At 43.2% G+C, this 22,680-nt stretch overlaps 1 protein-coding gene across 4 annotated transcripts in view; it reads left to right on the top strand.

Moving 5' to 3' along the window:
- The window catches only part of CKAP5 (cytoskeleton associated protein 5), a 113,183-nt gene extending 92,962 nt beyond the window's left edge, over window positions 1-20,221 (top strand). For all 4 annotated transcript variants that reach the window (XM_011286866.3, XM_019812357.2, XM_019812359.3 and 1 more), the window contains 10 exons: window positions 134-254; window positions 12,565-12,744; window positions 13,225-13,412; window positions 14,165-14,240; window positions 14,949-15,137; window positions 15,226-15,363; window positions 15,859-15,942; window positions 16,038-16,197; window positions 19,254-19,405; window positions 19,509-20,221. In XM_011286866.3, the coding sequence (XP_011285168.1) occupies window positions 134-254; window positions 12,565-12,744; window positions 13,225-13,412; window positions 14,165-14,240; window positions 14,949-15,137; window positions 15,226-15,363; window positions 15,859-15,942; window positions 16,038-16,197; window positions 19,254-19,405; window positions 19,509-19,754 (1,534 nt within the window). In that variant the 3' untranslated portion in view covers window positions 19,755-20,221. The remainder of the gene's footprint in view (window positions 1-133; window positions 255-12,564; window positions 12,745-13,224; window positions 13,413-14,164; window positions 14,241-14,948; window positions 15,138-15,225; window positions 15,364-15,858; window positions 15,943-16,037; window positions 16,198-19,253; window positions 19,406-19,508) is intronic.
- Window positions 20,222-22,680: the final 2,459 nt, after the last annotated feature.

The following is a 22,680-nucleotide window of genomic DNA, read 5'->3' as shown; positions in this document are numbered from 1 at the left end:
TTAGAACTGATCACTGTATGGCTGGGAGCAATTCTTTACTAAGACCTGGAGGTAGCAGAGAATTGCATAATCCCAACTCACTGAGATGTCTTCTAACAAAGATTGAATTTTTTCCCTTTGCTCTGCTCTCTAGAATCCGGGCTGTTTCTCCACACTTTGACGACATGCACAGTAATACAGCATCCACAATCAATTTCATTATCTCCCAAGTAGCCAGTGGTGACATCAACACGAGCATCCAAGCTCTGACACAGGTAATGGGGGTATTACACACGACAGTAATTCCATCATCAGCAGAGGCTGTACGAGTGGTGGCTGCATTCTGGTCGCAGATTTGACGGAGGCAGGCAGCGTTCAGCACTGCTCTGATGAAAACGTGCACAGGGACCCCTCATTGTCATCACTGACCTCCCAGGATATGGCTGTCATAGAGCCTTGTTTTTTATTTTACACTTGCATTCATTCGCCAGAGGCTGGAAATAACAGCAGTAAGTAGGAACCAAATCTCATGGAATTTACTTAGGTTTTAGTGGACAGAGAGAAATAAGTAAACAAGAAAATATCAGATAATAGCAACTACTGTGTAAATATAACTCCAATGGGGTGATCAGAGAGAGGAGCTGAATAGTTACTTAGATTGGTGGTCAGGGATGCAGGCAGAGGGAAGAGAGATTACGAAGGCTGTAGGAGAGGAATGAGTTTGGAATATTCAAGGAATTAATACAAGGCCCCTGTGCTTGGAGCAGAGTGGGCAAGAGGGAGAATGGTACAGAATGAGATTTGAGAGGTGGACAGAAATTGTATCATGTAGACCTTTAAAAGCCCCAGGGAAAGTTTGGATTTTATTTTAAATGTGATGGGAAACCATTAGAGAATTTTAAGCAAAGAAGCTATATATTTTCTAAAAAATCAGTCTCTTCTTCTGCTTCCCTTCCCTAACGATCTAGTCCTAAAGCCAATAAGTTGGTAGAGCAAGGTAGGCATCTACCTTGTGGCAAGGTGGTGGGGGTGGGGAGCCACAGTGGCCCAGAGCGAGGGTCTCAGAGCCCAAGCATTGTGAGGATGGTGTCATACGGGAGAGGTGATGTAGAGTCAGGAGTCAGAGCCTACGTAGGATGAAGAGGACGTCCACGCAGGCAGTCAGTCTGGCATGATAGTAGGGTCTGAGGCAGGGTAAGGATATCCACGTGTGTTGGAGGGGGCAGGCCAGTACACAGGTGGCTCAGAACTGGGAGTCAGAGCTGAAGTAGGCATCTGCATAGGGAAGAACTGGTGGCAGAGATGGGAGATTGGTTATATGCAAAAAGGTTGGTCAAAGAAATACAAGGAAAATAGAACCCAAATTTCTTACTGTCAGAAAAGCACTACAAATAAGAAAGGAAAGCGAAAGAGAATAAACTGTGGTGTTGGAATTAGATGTGTCAGTGTGAACTCATGGTTTTCATTATAGAGATGTAGAAATTAATATCAGTGTCAGTGTATATGTATGTATATATGTGGTGTAAATGTGTGTTATATGTGTATATAATATATATATATATATATACATGTCCTAGTTCTTCTCATTGAGAGGACCTGAGAACAGCAATACCCCAACAGCAGTAAGCACTCCCAAATCTTATCTTCTGAATACCATTTTCCACTAAAAGGGAATGAGAGCTCCTTGGAGAAGGGGCAGATTCTAGGGCTGAATTAGAAAAAGTACAGGGTAATCCTGGAACATCGTATTGTACTAGACAGGAAGGATAGGCTCAAGGAATGATAGGGACATGTCAGAAGGACCCACGGGCCAATGGGAACAGATGCCTTATGTTTGAAGGGGACAGTTTGAGCATCAAAGTAAATAGTGGTAGTAATGAGGTATAACTTAATACACTGAATAAAATTCAGGAAATTTATTAAATTCAAAAAAACTTAACAAAATAGGGAACCACAGTCCATGCCCATAGAAATAAAAAATTTGAAGAGAAATGGGTTATTTGCAGTTTCATAGTACCTCTCCACAAAATACAAAGGACAAATACATAAGAAGTAGCCAAAAAATAAAAAATACTTTGAGAATTTGACAGTACAGAAGCGTAGCACACACCACCCTGGAAGATAAAATCATGTGCCACCTCATAGGATCCAGTGAGAATTCAGCATCACTTTGTTCACATTCCTAATGTCATCTAAGCATGAGGAAATCTCAAATAAATGCAAACCAAGGGATATTTTACAAATGTCAAGGTCAAGAAAGTCAAGGAAAAAAGACTGAGGATTGGTCTACACTGAAGAGAGACTGAGAGACATGACTAAATACAGTGAATGATTCTGAACTGGCCTTTAGCTATGAAGAACGTGATCGGGGCAGTTGGAGAAAATGGAGCCTGAAGATTAGATGGTAGTAACATCCGTCCTAACTTCTGATTTTGAGTGTTGTCTCATTAGACATCTCCATGAAGACAGATGGTTGGAAATGGTGGAATTGGAAATCTTAGCACAAGGTTTTTGCTATTGTTCTACAAAGAGTGTCCTGTTAACAGTTTTGGTATTGGAGGGGATTTTGGAAAACAATGACTTGAATGCATGCATTCCTCTTGCCTTTCTCCATCCCTTTCAATCCAAACCCATCTGCCTTTTCTGAGCAGAGTAGCTGCTAGGTCAGGTAGGTGGTGTCTGAAGTATGTATAAATGTCAAGCTCTGTGTTGTATAAGTACAAGACTTTTCCACATACAGGCCTTCAGGAAAACCTGAGGTTCAGTAGTGCAGAGCCCAGGGAAAAAAGATTGAAACACCAAAATTCCTGGAAAGACTCTTTTTGTGGAGATCAGCATATCTCCTAAAGAAAGGGCAATGGTGGTCTGTATGAGTGTTATTAATAGGAGGACCTGTTGTTCTCCCTGGCCCCCCAAGGAACTATAAGTTGCCGAACAAAAAGGCTGAATTCACTGTCTGAGGCTGGGAAGTCTCTAGCTTTTGTACCTTCAGAGACAGAAGAGCAGAAGTGCCCGCTCTTGATGCTGGGCCATATGACTGATAGATTGCCAGCTGTCATACCACAGACTTAGAAGGGCAGAAACTGCTATGTCTCCCCTGCTCAGATTGCCATAATCGAGGATTTCCAAAAAGACCCAAGAGTGAATCCTGACTAGATAAAGAATGATAACAAACCACACTGTAAGGGACTCAGTAATTGGGAAAAGGAATAGAACAAAATAACCAGAATGGGAATTTCCTGGTACAGGGAAACTTGAAACTGCTGGAGGGGACTAGATGACCACAGGGTTGGGGGGGAGGGGTATGTGGAAAGAGTACTTAACGAGGATTATTTATTACATATATTCTCCCCAGCAAAAAAAAAAAAAAAAAAAAATTTTAGAATTTTAAAATTGAGTAGATGGACTGAAAGGAGAGGATGATCACTGCTGAAACCAAATTAAATGACAACAGTGACAAGACCATTCAGTGGGGAAAGGATAGTCTTTTCAACAAATGATGCTGGGAGAAATGGATATCCACATGCAAAAGAATGAAGTTGGACTCATACTATATACAAAAATTAACTCAAAATGGACCAAAGATGTACATGTAATAGCTAAAGCTCTAAAACTCTTAGAAGAAAACATGGCAGGGGCAGGGCGGGGCGGGGGGGGGAGGGTTCTCCTTGTGGTGGTGGCAGCTCAAAAGCAAAGTACGAACTGCAGCAGCCAGTCATGTCAGGACAGGCGTTTAGAAAGTTTCTTCCCCTCTTTGACCAAGTTTTAGTTGAAAGGAGTATAGCCAAAACTGTAACCAAAGGAGGCATTTTGCTTCCAGAAAAATCTCAAGGAAAAGTGTATGGATGGGGCTCTAGAGAAAAGAGAGAGATTCAACTAGTTAGCGTGAAAGTTGGAGATAAAATTCTCCCAGAATATGGAAGCACCAAAGTAGTTCTGGATGACAAGGATTATTTCTGGTGACATTCCCAGGAAGTATGTAGGCTAAAATAAATCATTATTGAAATGGCATCATGTGAAGCTGCCCATTCTAGTAAAGTTGTGAAATCTTCCATCATGTAAATAATTTCCATGTCTCTCTTTTATAATAACCTAATGGTATCCCAAACAAAACAAATAAAACATAGGGGGAAATCTTCATGATATTAGACTTGGCAGTAATTTTTTGGATATGACACCAAAAGCAATGGCAACAGAAGAAAACAATAAAATTGAACTTTATCAAATAAAAGTTTTAGGCATCAAACAAAGGTCACTATCAAGAGAGTAAAAAGACACCCCACAGAATGAGAGAAAATATTTGCAAACTATATATCTGAAAAGAGATTAATATCCAGAACACATAAAGAATTCCCACAATTCAACCACACAAACAGAAAGAAAATTCAAAAATGGGCAAAGGACTTAAATCAACATTTCTCCAAAGAAGATACACAAATGGCCAGTAAGCATGTGAAAAGATGTTTGCCATCTTTTAGTCATTAAGGAAATGCAGATCAAAACCACGATGAGATACCACTTCATACCCCAGTAGGATTTTCTTTTTTTTCTAAAAATGGGAAATAGGGCACCTGGGTGGCTCAGTTGGTTAAGCAACTGACTTTGACTCAAGTCATGATCTTGCAGTTCACTAGTTTGGGCCCCTCCTCCGACTCTGTGCTGACAGTTCAGAGCCTGGAGCCTGCTTTGGATCTCTCTCTCTCTCTCTCTCTCTCTCTCTCTCTCTCTCTCTATCTCTATCTCTATCTCTGCCCTTCCCCTGCTCTCGCTTGCTCACTCTCGAATAAAAACATTAAAAAAAATTTTTTTTTTAATGGTCAATAGTATTGGCAAGGATGTGGAGAAACTGGAACCTGTGTGCATTACTGGTAAGGACATAAAATGGTTCAACCATTTATGGAAAACACAGTCTGGTGGTTCTTCAAAAAGTTAAACAAGAATTACAATAAGATCCAGTATTTCCACTACCTGAAAGCAGGGACCCACACAGATAGTTGTGCACCAGTGTTTATTATAGCAGCATTCTTCACAGCAGACAAAAGGTGGAAAACAACTTAAGAGTCCATCAGCATGTGAATGGATCAACAAAATGTGGTATATACATACCATGGAATATTTTTCAGCCATAAAGATGAATGAAATTCTGATGTATGCTATAACATGGATGAACCTTGGAAACCTTATGCTAAATACAATAAATCAGACACAAAGGGACAAATGTTGTGTGATCACACATATATGAGGTACCTAGGATAGGCAAACACACAGAGAAAGTAGAATAGAGGTTACCAGGGCTAGGGAAGGGCGGCGGAATTTGGAGTTATTGTTTAATGGGTATGGAGTCCGATTAGAATGATAACAAAGTTCTAGAAATAGATAGTGGTGATGGTTGTATAACATTGTGAAGGTACTTAATGCCACTGGATTATATACTTAAGTGGTTAAAATGGGCACCTTGGTGGCTCAGTTAAGCATCCGGTTTGTGATTTTGGCTCAGATCATGATCTCATAGTTCATGTATTTGAGCCTTGAGTCAGGCTGTAGTGCACAGCCTACTTGGGATTCTCTCTCTCTCTGCTCCTCCCCTGCTCATGCTCTCTCTCTCTCTCTCTAAATAAGTAAACTTAACATTTTTTTTAAGAGATAGTTAAAATGGTAAATTTTATATATTTTTATTATAAGAAAATTAACAGGGGTGCCTGGGTGGCTCAGTTGGTTACATGTCTGACTTTGGCTCAGGTCACAGTCTTGCGGTTCCTGAGTCCAAGCCCTATGTCAGGTTCTGTGCTGACAGCTCAACTTCGGATTCTGTGTCTCCCGCTTGCTCTCTGCCCCTCCCCCTCTTGTGTTTTCTCGCTCTCTCTCTCTCTCTCTCTCTCTCAGAGAAATAAAAACATTTAAAAATATAAATAAAGATTTATGAGAATATTAAAGAAAACCGTCAGTAACAAAAACATTTACATAGGAATAAATCAAGCATTTTATATGTAAAACCTTTATAGAGGAAATTGAATGACATTAGAGAATTTCCAAATAAATGGAAATATAATATGTTCACAAGGTTTGGGGTTATCAAGATGCCAATTTGCCTCAAATTTACCTATACAGTGAAAGCCATTCTAATCAAAATCTCAACAGTTCTACAGTTATGAAATTGATGCTGAAATTTATTTATTTTTTTTGAAGTTTTATTTATTTTTGAGAGAGAGAGAGCGTGAGTGGGGGAGAGTCAGCGAGATAGGGAGACACAGAATCCGAAGCAGGCTCCAGGCCCTGAGCTGTCGGCACAGAAACCCACGCAGGGTTCAAACCTACAAACCACGAGCGAGATCATGACCAAGCCCGAGTCAGTTGCTTAACTGACTGAGCCACCCAAGCACCCCAGCAGTCAGTTTTTTAAGACAGTTTCTTAATTAAAAAAAATTTTAAATCTACATATCTTTTTTAAATTTTTTTGAGAGAGCACATGCACATAACCAGGGGAGAGGGGCAGAGAGAGAGAGAGAGAGAGAGAGAGAGAGAGAGAGAGAGAGAGAATCGTAAACAGGCTCCACACTAAGTGTGGAATTCATTGCAGGGTTCATCCCACAACTCTGGGATCATGATCTGAGCTGAAATCAAGACTTGGATGCTCAACTGACTGAGCCACCCAGGCACCCCAAGAAAGTTTTTTAAAATTATAACACAGTGCAGAGGTCCTTTATCACTATACATCAACAGTAACTACAGAGCCACTGTAATTAAGATTGTGCAGTATTGGAGGCACCTGGGTTGCTCAGTTGGTTAAACCTCCGATTTCAGCTCAGGCCATGATCTCACGGTTCGTGGGTTCAGGACCCACATCAGGCTTTTTGCTTTCAGTGGTGAGCCTGCTTCAGATCCTCTGTCCCTCTCTCCATCTGCCCATCCCCTGGTTGTGCTCATTTTCTCTCTCTCTCTCTCCCTCTCCCTCTCCCTCTCCCTCTCCCTCTCCCTCTCCCCCCACCTCCCTCTCCCCCCCTCCCTCCCTCTCTCCCCCTACTTCTCTCCTCCCCCACCCCAAAAAAAAGGAACAGAAAAGACATTAAAAATCCCTTGGTAAAAGCTGGATTAATCAGTAAATGGTGCTAGGACTGGTTATCTTCCACGGGAACAGCAGTATAATTAGATTGCTATTTCCTACGCCAGAGTATATTTCAGATGGATTAAAGACCTAGATGTGAGAAGGAAAACTTAATAGGAGAACATTTTTTACTTCACATTATGTAAGGATTTCTTTTTAAACTAGACACAAAAAAACATAAAGGAAAAAATAGAAATCTTTTACTACTTTAAAATTTCTGAAAACATCTGTTTATCACAAGATACTCTGTTTATAACAAAATGAAAAGCCAAACAGGGCACCTGGCTGGCTCAGTCAGTAGAGCACACGACTCTTGATCTCAGCGTTGTGAGTTCAAGCCCCATGTTGGGTGTAGAGCCTACTTTAAAATAAATAAATAAACAAACAAACAAACAAACAAGTTATAGGTTGAGAGAATTGGGACAGATGTAGTAGATGAAAGATAAGGACATGGGAATGAAATAATTCTTAACCAGTTAGAGGTCAGAATGTTTTTTTTTTTTTTTTTAAAGGAAAAACCAGATAGAATAGTAGTAACCCCTGGTGAAAGGCAGGATACCAGCTTACCAGCTTGGAGGGGCAGGAAGAGGGCTTTGGGTGCAACCAATGTCCTATAGCTTGTTCTAATGGCAGGTATACAGATGCATATGTATAGAATTTCATTAAGATGTACTGTTAGGATTTGTATATTGTATTGACGTTGTTAAACCTTAATAAAATAGTATTAGTAAACAGTAAACCGGACTTAATATATGTGTACATAGAATTTTACAGTCTCTGAAAATATCTGTATTTTTTTATATCTTAACAACTGTTGTAGTAAAAGATATACTCACCAGATTCTTTATTGGTAACCCAACAGACTTTTTAATAAATAATATCACAAAAAATAATGGCCACTTGGAAAAAGTATGAAACACCCTCCTGACTAACCCTTTGATTAAAAAACCAAAAAACTCTTAATAGTGAATAGTAGGAAAGCATTTCCCTCTAAACCTGTAGTGAAACTACTGAACTCAGAAAAATATATTGCTGGCACAAAAACAGACACTCAGATCAATGGAACAGAATAGAGAACCCAGAAATGGACCCACAAATGTATGTCCAACTAATCTTTGACAAAGCAGGAAAGAATATCCAATGGAATAAAGATGGTCTCTTCAGCAAGTGGTACTGGGAAGGCTGGACAGCGACATGCAGAAAAATGAACCTGGACCACTTTCTTACATCATACACAAAAAGAAACTCAAAATGGATGAAAGACCTAAATGTAAGACAGGAAGCCATCAAAGTCCTCGAGGAGAAAGCAGGCAAAAACCTCTTTGATCTTGGCCTCAGCAACTTCTTACTCAACACGTCTCCAGAGGCAAGGGAAACAAAAGCAAAAATGAACTATTGGGATCTCCTCAAAATAAAAATCGTCTGCACACCACAGGAAACAATCAGCAAAACTAAAATGCAACCGACAAGAATGGGAGAAGATATTTGCAAACAACCTATCAGATAAAAGGTTAGTATCCAAAATCTATAAAGAACTTATCTAACTCAACACCCAAAAAACAAATAATCCAGTGAAGAAATGGGCAAAAAACATGAATAGACATTTCTCCAAAGAAGACATCCAGATAGCCAACCAACACATGAAAGAATGCTCAACATCACTCATCATCAGGAAAATACAAATCAGAACCACAATGAGATACCACCTCACACCTGTCAGAATGGCTAACATTTACAACTCAGGCAAGGACAGATGTTGGCAAGGATGCGGAGAAAGAGGATCTCTGTTGCACCACTGGTGGGAATGCAAACTGGTGCAGCCACTCTGGAAAACAGTATGGAGGTTCCTCAGAAAATTAAAAATAGAACTACCCTACAACCCAACAATTGCACTACTAGGTATTTATCCAAGGGATACAGGTATGCTGTTTCAAAGGGGCACATGCACCCCAAAGTTCATAGCAGCACTATCAACAATAGCCAAGGTATGGAAAAAGCCCACATGTCCATCTATGGAGAATGGATAAAGATGTAGTAGATATATATACAATGGAGTATTACTCAGCAATCAAAAAGAATGAAATCTTGCCATTTGCAACCACGTGGATGGAACTGGAGGGTGTTATGCTAAGTGAAATTAGAGAAAGACAGATATAACTTTCACTCATATGAGGAATTTAAGATACAGAACAGATGAACACAAGGGAAGGGAAGCAAATATAAAAACAGCAAGGGGGACAAAACATAAGAGACTCTTAAATATGGAGAACAAACAAAGGGTTATTGGAGAGGTTGTGGGAGGGTGAATGGGCTAAACAGGTAAGGGGCATTAAAGAATCTACTCCTAAAATCATTGTTGCATTATATGCTAACTAACTTGGATGTAAATTAAAAAAAATTTTTTTAAGTATAGTATAGCTATAGTAATTAAGACAATGTGATATTGACATAAAAATAATGAACTAGACTCAATGGAACAGAATTAAAAAACCCACAAATAAATACATGCATATAGGCGCAATAGATTTATAACTAATGTGTCACTGAAGTGTTCAACAGTAAGGAAAGGAAAGTCTTTTCAATAAATTATACGGGGACAATTGGATATCCACACACAAAAAAAATAAAAAGAAAGAAAATGAAAAATATATTGCCTGAAATGCATTTGCTATTAGAAAAAAGCTAAAATGAAGTAACTTAGTACTTATCAGAAGTTAGAAAAATAAAAAATAAAAAATATCTGAAAGGAGATAATAAAGCTATAGTTCATGAGATGGATGTTTATTTTTTCAGTTTGTTTATTCATAATGTCTATACCCAACATGGGACTCGAACTCACAACCCCAAGACCCAACAATCACACGCTCATCTGACTGAGCCAGCCAAGCGCCCCTAAGATGGATTTTTAAAATAACAACTCTTAATTTGTTTCTTGTAAAACAAAACAAATTCCTTAATAGACTGACTAGAGAACAAAAATAGGTATCAGGAATGAGGAAGGAGCCAACCATAGATGTGGAAGAGATAAAAAAAACAAAAAAAAAGTAACCCTGTGAAAATATTAAACAATTCATCACCCCCCCCCTAAATTTTTGAAATAACCAGGGACTTGGGGAAAACATTAAAAAACAAGGAAGGAAACCTAAGAAGAATAAGAAAAGACACATTCGAACATATAAAATTTTAAGATTTTAATCTGCAGAAATCTACCATATACTATCAGTAAACAAGTAGTATATTGCGTACGTATTGTGGAATATATTTGCAACCCAGATGACCAATAAAGGATTAATAGCTACACTAAACAGAGCTTTTATTAACTCTTGAGAAAAGGAGAACCCCATAGAAAAATGACTGAAGGATGTGAATAGGCAAATCACACAAGATATCCAAACGGCCAGTAAATATGTGAAAAGAGGTCCAGGCCCTCCTTTGCCACAAAATGCAAATTAAAGTAACAATAAGGGACCCCTGGGTGGCTCAGTTTGTTAAGTGTCTGATTGTTGATCTCAGCTCAGATCTTAATCTCAGGGTCATCAGTTCAAGCCCTCCTTTGGACTCCACACTGGGCGTGGAGCCTAAAGTAACAATAAGATAGCATGTTTTGCCATCAGAGTGGCAAAAAATAAAAAGCGTAATAACATACAGCCAGTAGAGCTTGTGGAAAAACAGTACTTGTGCATTAAATGTAGAAATGCAAATGCAATGTTAGTGCCTTTTTTTTTAATTTGAGAGAGAGAAAGCATGAGTTTGCGTGTGAACAGGGGAGAGGGGCAGGAGAGAGAGAGAGAGAATGAGAATCCCAAGCAAGCTCCACTCAGCACAGAGCCCAACTCAGCTTGATCCCATGACCCTGGGATCATGACCTGAGCTGAAACCAAGAGTCGGATGGACGTTGCATGCCACCTGGGAGCCCCAATGTGCCTTTTTAAAGAAAACCACATAGTAATATGTATTATGCCATCATTTGAAATGTATCGTTCTTTTAGAAATAAAAACACAAGTATATTAGGATACATGTACAAAGATGTTTATTGAAACCTTATTTATAGTAAACAAAATAACCAAACCGGAAACACATTGAAAGTTAGTAAGGGAACAATTGAGTAAACTTTGGCACATGCATATGTGGACTGTTAATGTAGTCTTTAAAAATAGAGCTATTCCTGTGGCCTTTGGGGAATTTCATAATTTTCTGTTGTGCTAGAAAAGCTAGATGCAGAGAAGTGTATGAACTATAATCCTCTTTAAAATAAACAACCTAAACCTTGACCCCATTTGTGCATGCACATGTGGTTGTATATGACTCTGTGAATGTGAAAGGATGTGGACCAGGTTGTTAATGTTAATTACCTTAGAAAAAGGGTAAGCTTCTCCCTGGGGGGGGGGGGGGGGGGAAGTATTTTTTATGGTGTCTTTGTTGACACAACGTTGTTAAACAGCTCCAGTTATATAAAATTGTATGTGCCAATGAGGTATGACACGCATAAAGATGCAAATGAAAGGAGGACTCCTGGCTTCCACAACACCAGCAGGCACCACTCCCACTGCAGTCTGTCAAAATGGTGCTCCCTGGAGTTGCACAATAGGACAACCCTGCCGGAAAGTAGGGTCATTAGGGGTGCCTGGGCGTGTCAGTCGGTTGAGTGTCCGACTCTTGATTTCAGCTCATGATTCCAGGGTCTTGGGACGGAGCCCTGAGTTGGGCTCTGTGCCAAGTGTGGAGCCTGTTTGAGATTCTCTCCCAGTGTATGCCTCTCTCTCTCTCTCTCTCTCCCCCTCTCCCTCTCCCCCATTCTCATGCTCTCTTAAAAAAGATGGGGGAGGGGGCGGTCATTGAAGATTGACATGTTTGTCTCTGGGTGGTATTTATGTAATCATAAAAATAAGGTATTTTTACAGTAGTGAATGGGAAATACATGTTTTACCCACAGTAGTGCATTTTACTGTTAGTGACAACCAATGTACCAAACCAAAAAGAACACCAGAATCAGGATGTGGGAAAACTTGAGTTTTGAGTTTGGACTAAGTAGTCTGATCTTTCTGAGCCTTGCTTTTCTCATGTAGTAAATGGAGATCTTACTAACTTACCTTACTGATTCTCCAGAGCTGTTGAATGATCAAATGAGATGATGGGTATTCACTTTAATAGATGAGACATTTAAACATAGGGATTATATTCCCTAATCTTCTAGATAGTGAACCTTTTACAATAGGATCTGTGACTAATTTACCTAACAGTATCTTGCTCAGTTAGTATCTGCTGAGTGTTTGAATCCCTAAGGACTAGTTATTTATGTGTAAAGTGACTGGATTTTTTTTTCTAGGTTAGATATTATTATAAGTACTTTGCTAATAAATATTACAGACATAACATTTTCCTGCTACTTCTAAGTATGAAGCTTGGAGACTGTATCTTGGGGGTTGTTTTGTTGTTTTTGTTTTTAATTTTAGTTAACATATCTTGGGGTTTTTGTTACCAGATCGATGAGGTCCTGAGACAGGAAGACAAAGCTGAAGCTATGTCTGGCCATATTGATCAGTTTCTGATAGCCACGTTCATGCAGCTAAGACTCATCTACAACACACATATGGCAGATGAGAAATTGGAGAAAGATGAAATCATCAAGCTTTATAGCTGTATCATTGGCAACATGATTTCGGTAAGGCCACCTCTACAGAACATGAGCTTCTTTTCAGTCTCATCCTACCTGGGTTCTAGAACCTGAATCTGTGTAGGTGTTCCGTTGAATCCTACATCACTTACAGAGTTTTACTTGCAGACTACGGACTACTTTCATTAGATGTTGGGTGCCTTACTGTTAGGACACAAAATAGAATGCTTACATACTACCTAGATTTCTGCTTCCTGCCAGTGTCTTCATTAGGCATGGTAGGACCCCTGGTTGCATTGTCACAGATAACTACTCACACAGAAAGTACTTTTACAACAGGAAGGAAGAAGCACTCCAATTAGTTTTGGCTATTTCTGGAGATTTGAGGAAGTCTGATGGTTTTTTTCCCCCTAATACTCTGCATTTTTTTTTAATACAGTGTAACTGTTTACTAGAATGTGCCACCCACATTTATCTTCTTTGTTTTATATATTGGCTTTCATGCCTAACACAAGTATGATTGGATAGCTGTTTCAGATAGAAAGCCTTGCCCGGGAGGCCTCCACTGGAGTACTGAAAGACCTGATGCATGGCCTCATCACCTTAATGCTGGACTCTAGGATTGAAGATCTAGAGGAAGGACAACAGGTGATCCGCTCTGTGAACCTCTTGGTGGTGAAGGTTCTGGAGAAGTCAGACCAGACCAACATCCTGAGGTATATCCATGCTCTCACCATTTGAGCCTGAAACAGCCTCTCTTTTGTCTACCCATGGAAACCAAAGTCACTAAGACCAATTATAACTTTAGGTTTGCCTAATAAGTTTGTTTATTACTCTTCTCTTCCTCATGAACCTAAAGTGTTCTGACCCGAGACAGCAGCTAAAACTAGTAACAACTTAGTAAGCCAGCCAGCATCAAGACTTTTCTAGAATAGGGACGCCTGGGTGGCTCAGTCAGTTAAGCATCTGACTCATGGTTTCTGCTCAGGTCATGATCTCATGGTTTCATGAGTTTGAGCCCCCACAATGGGCTCCAAGCTGACGGTGCAGAGCCTACTTGGGATTCTCTGTCTCCCTGTCTCTGTTCCTCCCCCACTTGCACTGTCTCTCAAAATACATAAACTTTAAAAAAAATTACAAAGAATTTTCTAGAATAGAACTATCATGTTTGTTGATTACCTCTCCTTCCACGTACATTTCAGGTACATTTCTTTCTCAGCTACCAGTGACAATGAAAAATAGTGACAAGCTTTACCATTTACCAAGTAGTAACTGAGAAAGCTTAAATGATTGATGTTTATTTTCTTTATAGCTGAATGTCAAGTAATCAGAGACAATCCTGATCCATAGGCTCTCAATTTGTTAGATGGATACAGAATATTTACACTTGGCCTTTCAACTATTGGTTTTAATTGGAATGCACGTTTGAAACTTATTAATGTTACCATGTTGGGATTTTTTTTTCTAGTGCCCTACTTGTTTTGCTCCAAGACAGCCTGCTAGCAACAGCCAGTTCTCCCAAATTCTCAGAGCTTGTTATGAAGGTAAAGTTGAAATACTTTGATCTCTTTTCTTTCCAAAATGCAATACTTGTTAAAGTGTGCAGAGAGGGGAGTTGAAAGTAAGACATAGACTCAAATCAACCAAGGAACACCTGAAAAAAATATACTTGGTCTCGAGTTTATACCCCAGGCTCAGGCCTGAACAGTTCTTGGCCTCAAACAATGAAAAGGGAAAGACGAATTATCCTAGAAGCAAAAGGCAATTAGTTTCATGAGACAAATGTTATACCTTTTTGGGAAATAGTAAGTATAGCCCTGTCCTGTAATATTTTAGCCTCTTGAACGGAAAACCCTAAGTGAACGTATCTGCAACATTATAACATTGTTATTACACTGTAATTGAGTCTGTGTCCTGGGGTCAGGTTTGGTTAAGCTGTATGAACTGCTGTACTGTTGGGTTCCACACCCGATTCTCCATACCTTCTCACCAAGGCCCCCGTTTCCAGGGAGTGTGAAGGAGGTGTGGGGATGATTACATGGATGGCTGGTCACACTCTTGCCGTGATGTGCTTGAAATGAGTGAAATTGTTCATGTTATAGCAGCGGAACTCAAAAGGCATGGTGGTGTTCCACACTTATATCCCTGACCATCTTTTGGAAGTGACCACAGAGCTTGGGACAGGTGAATGGTACCAGGAGTGATCCTCATTCTTCAGCCACTCCTCCTAACTTTGTTTCTTTTTCCAATAGTGTCTCTGGAGAATGGTTCGACTCTTGCCTGATACCATCAACAGCATTAATCTGGACAGAATTCTTCTGGACATACATATTTTCATGAAGGTCTTCCCCAAAGAGAAACTGAAGCAATGCAAAAGTGAATTTCCCATAAGGACCCTAAAGACGCTGCTGCACACTTTATGCAAATTAAAAGGGCCCAAGGTATGTGAGAACAGCAGCTGGTCCCTGAGGGAGCTTGAGAGAACATCACGCCATTGCTGCCATTTCAATGCGCGTCTGTCTCCCACAGATCCTAGACCACCTAACAATGATTGACAACAAGAACGAATCTGAGCTGGAGGCCCACCTCTGCCGGATGATGAAGCACAGCATGGACCAGACCGGGAGCAAGTCTGATAAGGAAACAGAAAAGGGAGCATCTCGAATAGTAAGTGTCCTGACTCGAAAGACTAAGGGTGGTGATCCTGTCACAGATGTAAACGCTGGAGCCCATCTTTCTGAGGGTCTAAGGTTAAGGCTCAGGGATGGGACCACTCTCCTGCTGAGGTGTCATAACCATTTTCCACCTTTAAGTTTTCAAATATGAACTAGTTCTAACCATGTGCCTCTTGGTCCCTAAGAAAGGTTTCTGTACTTGTGCTTAAGGCTTTGGTTGCCACATAAATCCACTGTGAGCTCTACTTAATTAGGGAGGAATGGGCCAAGGTCCTTCCTACTCAAGTTTAGTTGAAAAGCTGCAGCTGGAGGCATTCAGTAACTCAGAATGTTAGTGTTTTCCACTCTAGACATTGGTGCTTCTGTTAGCCACAGGAACATACCAGTAAGGTCTGGATTTTGAGATATCTTTAGTTCTTATCCAACCATGGGGGGTTCCTAATTAATGACTCGGGTCTAGCCGGTCCGTTGTGCCTTTCAATTTCAGGATGAAAAATCATCAAAGGCCAAAGTGAATGATTTCTTGGCTGAGATTTTTAAGAAGATTGGCTCTAAAGAGAACACCAAAGAGGTAAAAGGGGAAGGGTCTAGCCAAATGGGCTTCTGCTTTATAGAGAAGGGCCACTGACTAATTTCTCCCTCCTCTTCCTTTTTCTTATTAACCAGGGCCTAGCAGAGTTATATGAATATAAGAAGAAATATTCAGATGCCGACATTGAACCATTTCTGAAAAATTCCTCCCAGTTCTTCCAGAGCTATGTTGAAAGAGGCCTTCGGGTGATTGAGATGGAGAGAGAAGGCAAAGGCCGCATTCCCTCATCAACAGGTGTGGTTTCCTCTAGTAGCTTCAGGGATGAGTTCAAAATATCTCCCAGCTCAGGAACTGGAGGCTTTGACACATTTAAATTAATGCCTGTGCTCCTCAATATTTAATGGTCACCAGCGATGTTCACATGGCTACAGACAGTGGTCACCTCTGTCACCTGACTTGACCCATCATCAGTGTTTGACAAGGACAGTGTTCCCTGCCCTTGAAACCATTTCTTCTCTGGGCTTCTAGTTGTCCATGCTCTCTTTGGTCTCCTCCTACGCAGCCTTCCTGGCCTCTTCCTTCTTGGTCTCCGATTCTTCCTCTCCTTGAACTCTTCATGTTGGCGCTCCCCAGGCTTCAGTCGGTAACCATCTCTTCTTACTCTCATTCCCGTAACTAATCCATGTAGTCTCATCACTTGAGATACCGTTTACGTGCCAGAGAGGCCCAGTGTTGTTTTGGGTCCAGCTCAGACCTTCTTCCTAATCCCAACAGCTACATCCTGCATGATGCCTCCACTTGGGTCTCTAGTGGGCATTGTAAACTCAACATGTCACTGCTAAGCTCCAGATATTCCTCCAAGCCAGGAGGAGACCTGCTGTTTCCTTTCTTGTCCATCTCAGGTGATGGCAACTTTGTCCTTCTGGTTTGCTTAGACCCAGAGCCTTTGAGTCTTGTCTTCCTCTCTGTCGGGAAATCCTTTTGGCTCTGCCTGCAAACCATGTACAGAATCCACACACTCTTCTCATGACCTTCACGGCCACTGCCCTGGTGTGAGAGTCGTCATCGCTCACCTGGTTTATGGCACTGTTCTTCATGCTGACCCCTTGCCTCCACTGTCGCCTTCCCATTTCCACGCATAGCACCAAAACAGTACTTCTCAAATGTTTCCCAAAGGCTCTCCCTTTCTCAGCAAAAGGCCTTCTAGAGATCTGCGAGGTCCTACGCGTAAGGCCACCACTAGAGCCGCGTCTTCTACCCACTCCGACTCCCATTCCGAATACTCCAGCCCCCACCAGCCTCCTTGCTGTTCCGGAACACACCAGGCATTTATGTACCTGCTTAGACCTTTGCACCAACCGTTTCTTACATGTAGATTGCTCTTCCACAAGATGGTCTTGTGACTGGCTCTCTTTGTTCCATCAGATGCTTGTCCAGACACCACTGTCTCAGCGAGACCTTCCTTAAAATTCGTCATCTACTCCCCACCCCTTGATCAAGCAAACCACGGTATGTCCATATGTAGACATTCTGCTCATTACACTTCAAGAAAAGACATCTTAAGGTCTTGGAGAGGCATAATTTAAGGTGTTGAGAAGAAGTGAAAAATAATTTCAGAGAATATAACTGAAGCTTCAGCCTAGCAAGATACGTGGTGAGAGAGAACATGACTGGAATCTGAAAACCACAAAGGATGGCTTCTCAGCCTTTTGGCTAAGATCAAGTGTGAAAACCACAAAGGAACACGGTTTTTCAGGCAAACAAATTTGGGAATGTTAGAGGAGGAGTTTCAGAGAACTAGATGCAGGACAAATGTGAGAGCTCTACTCTGCATGGTGACAGAGATCTCTCTTTTGGTGTAATAAGGCCCTTGACAGCTCTTTTCTATAACTGACACCTTCAAGGTCTTCCTTTGTCTCTAGATCCTGTGAGCAGTAATTTGCAGATACTTGGCTTTTCTAATGTGGGGAAGTAATGTTTCAGCTTAACATTCAGAGAAGCTTTCGTTCCTATCACTCGGCAAGTACTGTTGTGTGTGCCAGGCAGCAAACAGAGAGAAGCCTCTGCTAGAATTTCACATCCACCAGAGTAGGGCGCCCGGGTGGCTCAGTCATTAAGCATCTGACTTGGCTCAGGTCTTGATCTCACAGTTGGTGAGCTCGAGCCCTGCTTTGGGTATAAACACGAGCCTCGAATGAGCCCCACTTCTCTGTCTCAAATACGTAAACTAACAAATAAATAATAGATAATAAATTAATAAATAATCCACAAGGGTAGAGACAGACGCCGAACAATTAACCTAGTAGATACTGTGTTATGTGGGGTGTTGGAAGTGGTAAGCGGACATACCATAGTTTGCTTGGTCGAGGTAGAGCCCCCTTTTCTCACTCCCAAAGTCCTCTCTGGTGGCATCCAACATTTGATACTTTGGGCCCGAACAGCACATTTGCAACACACGTGCGTGTCCCCACTGATGCCTGAGCGGTTTTGTGTGGAAAGTATTCACACGTCCCTCGCCACTGACTCTCACGTCCTTCTTTGTTCACTCTCCGTCAGAGCATTCTCCTCACGTTTACATTAGGGATTCCTATTTTCCTAGAGGAATCTTGTGTGCGACTCTTCGGTTTACCGTAAGGAAGTTTGTCGTCCCAGGACCTTATCTTTTTGGTTTCGATAATGCATCTTGTAACGCATTATCTTTGGGTGTTTTAAATGCCTGCATTTTGTTATTGTTCCTTCTCGGGAATTTAAGAACTGTGACGGATTTTTTTGGTTTCTCCCCGTCTCCTGCCAGAATATTGCTCTCCACGCTGGGGTGACAGATGCTCCCGTTCCTGTCCCTTCTTTGGGTGTTTGTAGGACACCTCCGTTTCCGCCTCTTCCCCTTGAATACACTGTAGCCTTCAGCTCCTGCTCTCTCCCCCAGTTTGAATAAGCACTTCCTCCTGTGTGCCACCTCGTCCAGACCTCGTCTAATCGTTGCCAACATTTAAAGTCCTTAGGTTCCTCGGCTGGACACTTCCCGTAGCCCCAGCAGTGGCGTGGGCCTTTTGGATGGCCCGGGTCGGCGTAGGGTCACAAGATCCAACCCCTCATATCCCAGATGTAGATGGCCGGCCCAACTGACAGTCTGCTCTTCTCTGTTGACTCCTGAAGCTCTCGCTCAGCTTATCTTGTGTATTTCAGAGCACCCTTTATCACCAACTCCAGATGGACTCTTCTGGATTTTTCAGTCTTTATAATGGCGATATCTAGGTCCCAAATCGTTCCCTGTGGTGGCAGATCAACCAGGCCAGTCTAGAAGTGGGACGTGGGTACATTTGAGTGTCCTTTCCACACTTCCTCTCTAGGCATCTCCCCTCAGACGGAGGTCACGTGTATGTCTGCTCCCACAAGCACAGTGTCCTCCATTGGTAACACAAACGGAGAGGAGGTGGGACCGTCGGTCTACCTGGAAAGACTCAAAATCCTCCGACAGCGGTGTGGTCTGGACAATACAAAGGTACCGCTCCTTTCCTTCCGTGTGGCTCGGGGACGGAGTGGCCGCTGCCGTTCCAGAGCTGCGCACCGACCCGCTTGACCAGTGTCTCCCCTTGTCTCCACAGCAAGATGACCGACCTCCGCTGACCTCTCTGCTCTCCAAACCAGCAGTTCCCACGGTTGCCTCTTCCACAGACATGCTGCACAGCAAACTCTCTCAGCTCCGGGAGTCCCGGGAGCAGCACCAGCACTTGGACCTGGATTCTCACCAGACTCACTCTTCAGGAACCACGACCACGTCCTCGTCCTCCACGGCTAACATTGACGACTTGAAAAAGAGACTGGAGAGAATAAAGAGCAGTCGCAAGTGAAGCCGCCCCAGCCCCCGGCACCCCGCAGCTTCAGTTCACTAAACTCGGAGTCCTCCTAGTCGAAGGGCCTTGGCAGGCCTAGCACACAGACTGGCCGGCTGCACACACCGCGGGTCCGGGAGGAGCCGCCGCGGCGCGAGTCGTTGTACATACTCTGCTTCTCCGCCAGCGCCCTGCCTCTAGAAGACTGTCCGTGTAGTAGTTTAGTGTACAGACTTGTAAACAGCTGCCCTCCTCTCAGCTCCGACTAGTCTCCATAGCCTTTGTCTTTTATTTTTAACTGCTCATTTGTAAAGTCGTCCTGATCTTTCCTAGCTTTTAACTATTAGAAACTTTAATAGTTTTTCCTTTGAGTTTGTGAGCTCTTCTCCCTGTAGCCCTGAAGGGTCACTGTATTCTGTATGAATGCATGGCATGATACAACTAATTTAAGAGTCTTTTATAAATAAAGTTTGCATTAACTAGAACTGTCTCCCAAGATGCTCCGTATCTGGGCAGCTCTGTCATCGGTTCTTGGGCCCGGCCGGCCAGCACCCACAGAACGGTTAGGGAGGCCCCCTCACGGAGCAGCGCCGGGGCCGGGTGCACAGGCTTGGGCTTCTGCTCCCTTGGGAGGAGCAGCAGAGCACCTTTCCTGCTTTCCACCTGCAGCCCCTGGGAGAGCAGAGGAGTCCCTTCCCCATTTTGAGGTCCTGGTCATGACTTCCCTCCCACCAGCACTGTGGTTCCAAGGAGCTCTCGGGCTTCCTACCACTTTGCACGCGAGATGGGCCCCATTCTGGCCGGGCCGCGGTGCCTCACACGGGGACTGGATTGGGGAGCATCTGACTCAAGGAGGTGGGGGGACGTTCAGGAGCTTCCTGCCTGGTTTCTGGCGTCTGAGTCTAAACCCACAGCTGCTTCATGCTCAGTCTCAGGACCAGAAAGGGAACAGAGGAGTCTCCTCCGGGATAAATTCCCCAGGGCCTCCCTCCACAGTCAGAAAAACCCTTTAGCACTAAGAGGCTCTGGATTCACACCGGCAACTTCTTGGGCAGCCAATGGGGTCAAGGAACTTTTTTCTAGACTACCTTTCACTCAGCTGGCGCTCAAGAAATGAAAGGCTGGCGGAAAGTTGCTTCTAGTGTGGTTCTCAGGTGGCCCCCGTGCTGCCTGGAATCACACTCGCCTCTGCCCCCCGCAGTGGGAACATGGGAGTAGGCGCTCCCTGGAAGGAAGACCGAGGAGTTAGTTTGCTGCTGTGCTAGGACGATGTATTTGGAAAGAGTGGCTGTGCTTGGGTCAGCGATTTGTATGCTGACAGCTGTGTTGAAGGGAAGCGACCTTGAGAATGTGTACCCTTGTTTCAAAAGCAGAGTTGGGATACTCGAATTCTTAATCCATTTCCCCAATCTGGTTAAAAGCTCTGGGCTGGGGGCACCTGGGTGGCTCAGTCGGTTAAGCATCCGACTTCGGCTCAGGTCACGATCTCATGGCTCGTGAGTTCAAGCCCAGCGTCAGGCTCGGTGCTGACAGCTCAGAGCCTGGAGCCGGCCTGGGATTCTGTCTCCCTCTCTCTCTGCCCCTCCCCCACTCACGCTCTGTCTTGGTCTCTCAAAAATAAACGTTAAAAAATAAATTTTAAAAAAGCTCTGGGCCGCCAAGGTCCTGCAAACTCACTGAATTCCCAGCTTTCCCCCTGCTTTCTGGTCAACCAGAACCAAACAAGGGCAAAGGAACTCAGTCCCAATTCTCTGTTCCTGAAAGTATTGAAAAACGGGAAGGGAAAATAAAGAGGAGGGAAGGGGACAAAAGTACTTACCTTCAGTCCCTTCCCACTCTAAACCATGAGGTTTATAGATCTTAGTTGAAGATTCTAGGTCACAAATGGTGATCATGGTGGCATCCATGTTCTTCCCCCAACGAGCTCAGGGATGAGACTTCACAGCACAGTCCCCAGAGAAGTATCAAGTGATCGGCATCTCACGCCAGCTGACACTCAGTGTTGTGCCTGTTGCAGGCTGTGGTGCCTCACTCCCCAGCCACAGATGCACCGAACAGAAGTGGCAACGGGCCATGGTGCAGCCGGAAACTCGGCGGAGCCGCGCAGAAGGGCAGTGGTGCGTCCGCCGTGCTCCATCCTAGACCAACGACCTCTGCCAGGAGCAACCTTCGAGAACATGCTGTGACTCTTAGGACTCGGACATTCGTCCAAACCCTTTCTGAATCTACTTATACACCCTCTAGGTCCCATTTCGTAGAGAAACAAATTGCTCGGGTCTGATAACGATGATGTGAGTAGAAATCCCAGGAAGCAACAACCCCACCAACGTGCTATTTGCAGGGGCCAGAGGAGGGGAGTGGCAGAGCAACTTTGATCACACCAGGCAGGAGTGAGCATACAGGCGGCCGTGATTTATGCACAGCTTACCAGGTACTGGGCACTTGGCTAAGTACACCATACACGTTACCTAAATTACTCCTCAAAACCTTACTGAGGTAAGTAATGTCATTGCGTACATCTTCTATGTAAGGAAACAGGCTCACGGAAGTCAAGTGCCTTGTCCGTGGTTCTCCCTTTCCTACCCCAGAACACTGAACCCAGACAGTCTGACGCTGGGGCCCACACTCCGAACCACCATATCCCACAAGACTCTCAGATGAAGGCACTTCAAATAACAGCCTGTTGGGGGCATTAATCTGATGTCATTTTAATGACGTGCAGAAGCACATAGGGACTTCCGAGGAAAGCGGGAGGTAAAGAGAAAGGTGTACCTACTCACCCCTCATCGCTCCGGTCTTCCTCCCGCCTCTTCTCTGGTCCTGGGACAAGCGCTTTACAGCCCTGACAGCAGAGTGACTGAAAGCACGGGTTTCAGTATCTTCTGTGCTCCAAGTCCAACTCTGACCCTTCTTAACTACGTGACCTTGGACAAGACGCTTCTCC

Source organism: Felis catus, chromosome D1 (assembly GCF_018350175.1).
Source record: "Felis catus isolate Fca126 chromosome D1, F.catus_Fca126_mat1.0, whole genome shotgun sequence".
NCBI lineage: Eukaryota > Metazoa > Chordata > Mammalia > Carnivora > Felidae > Felis > Felis catus.
This window is presented reverse-complemented; position numbering and strand designations above follow the sequence as displayed.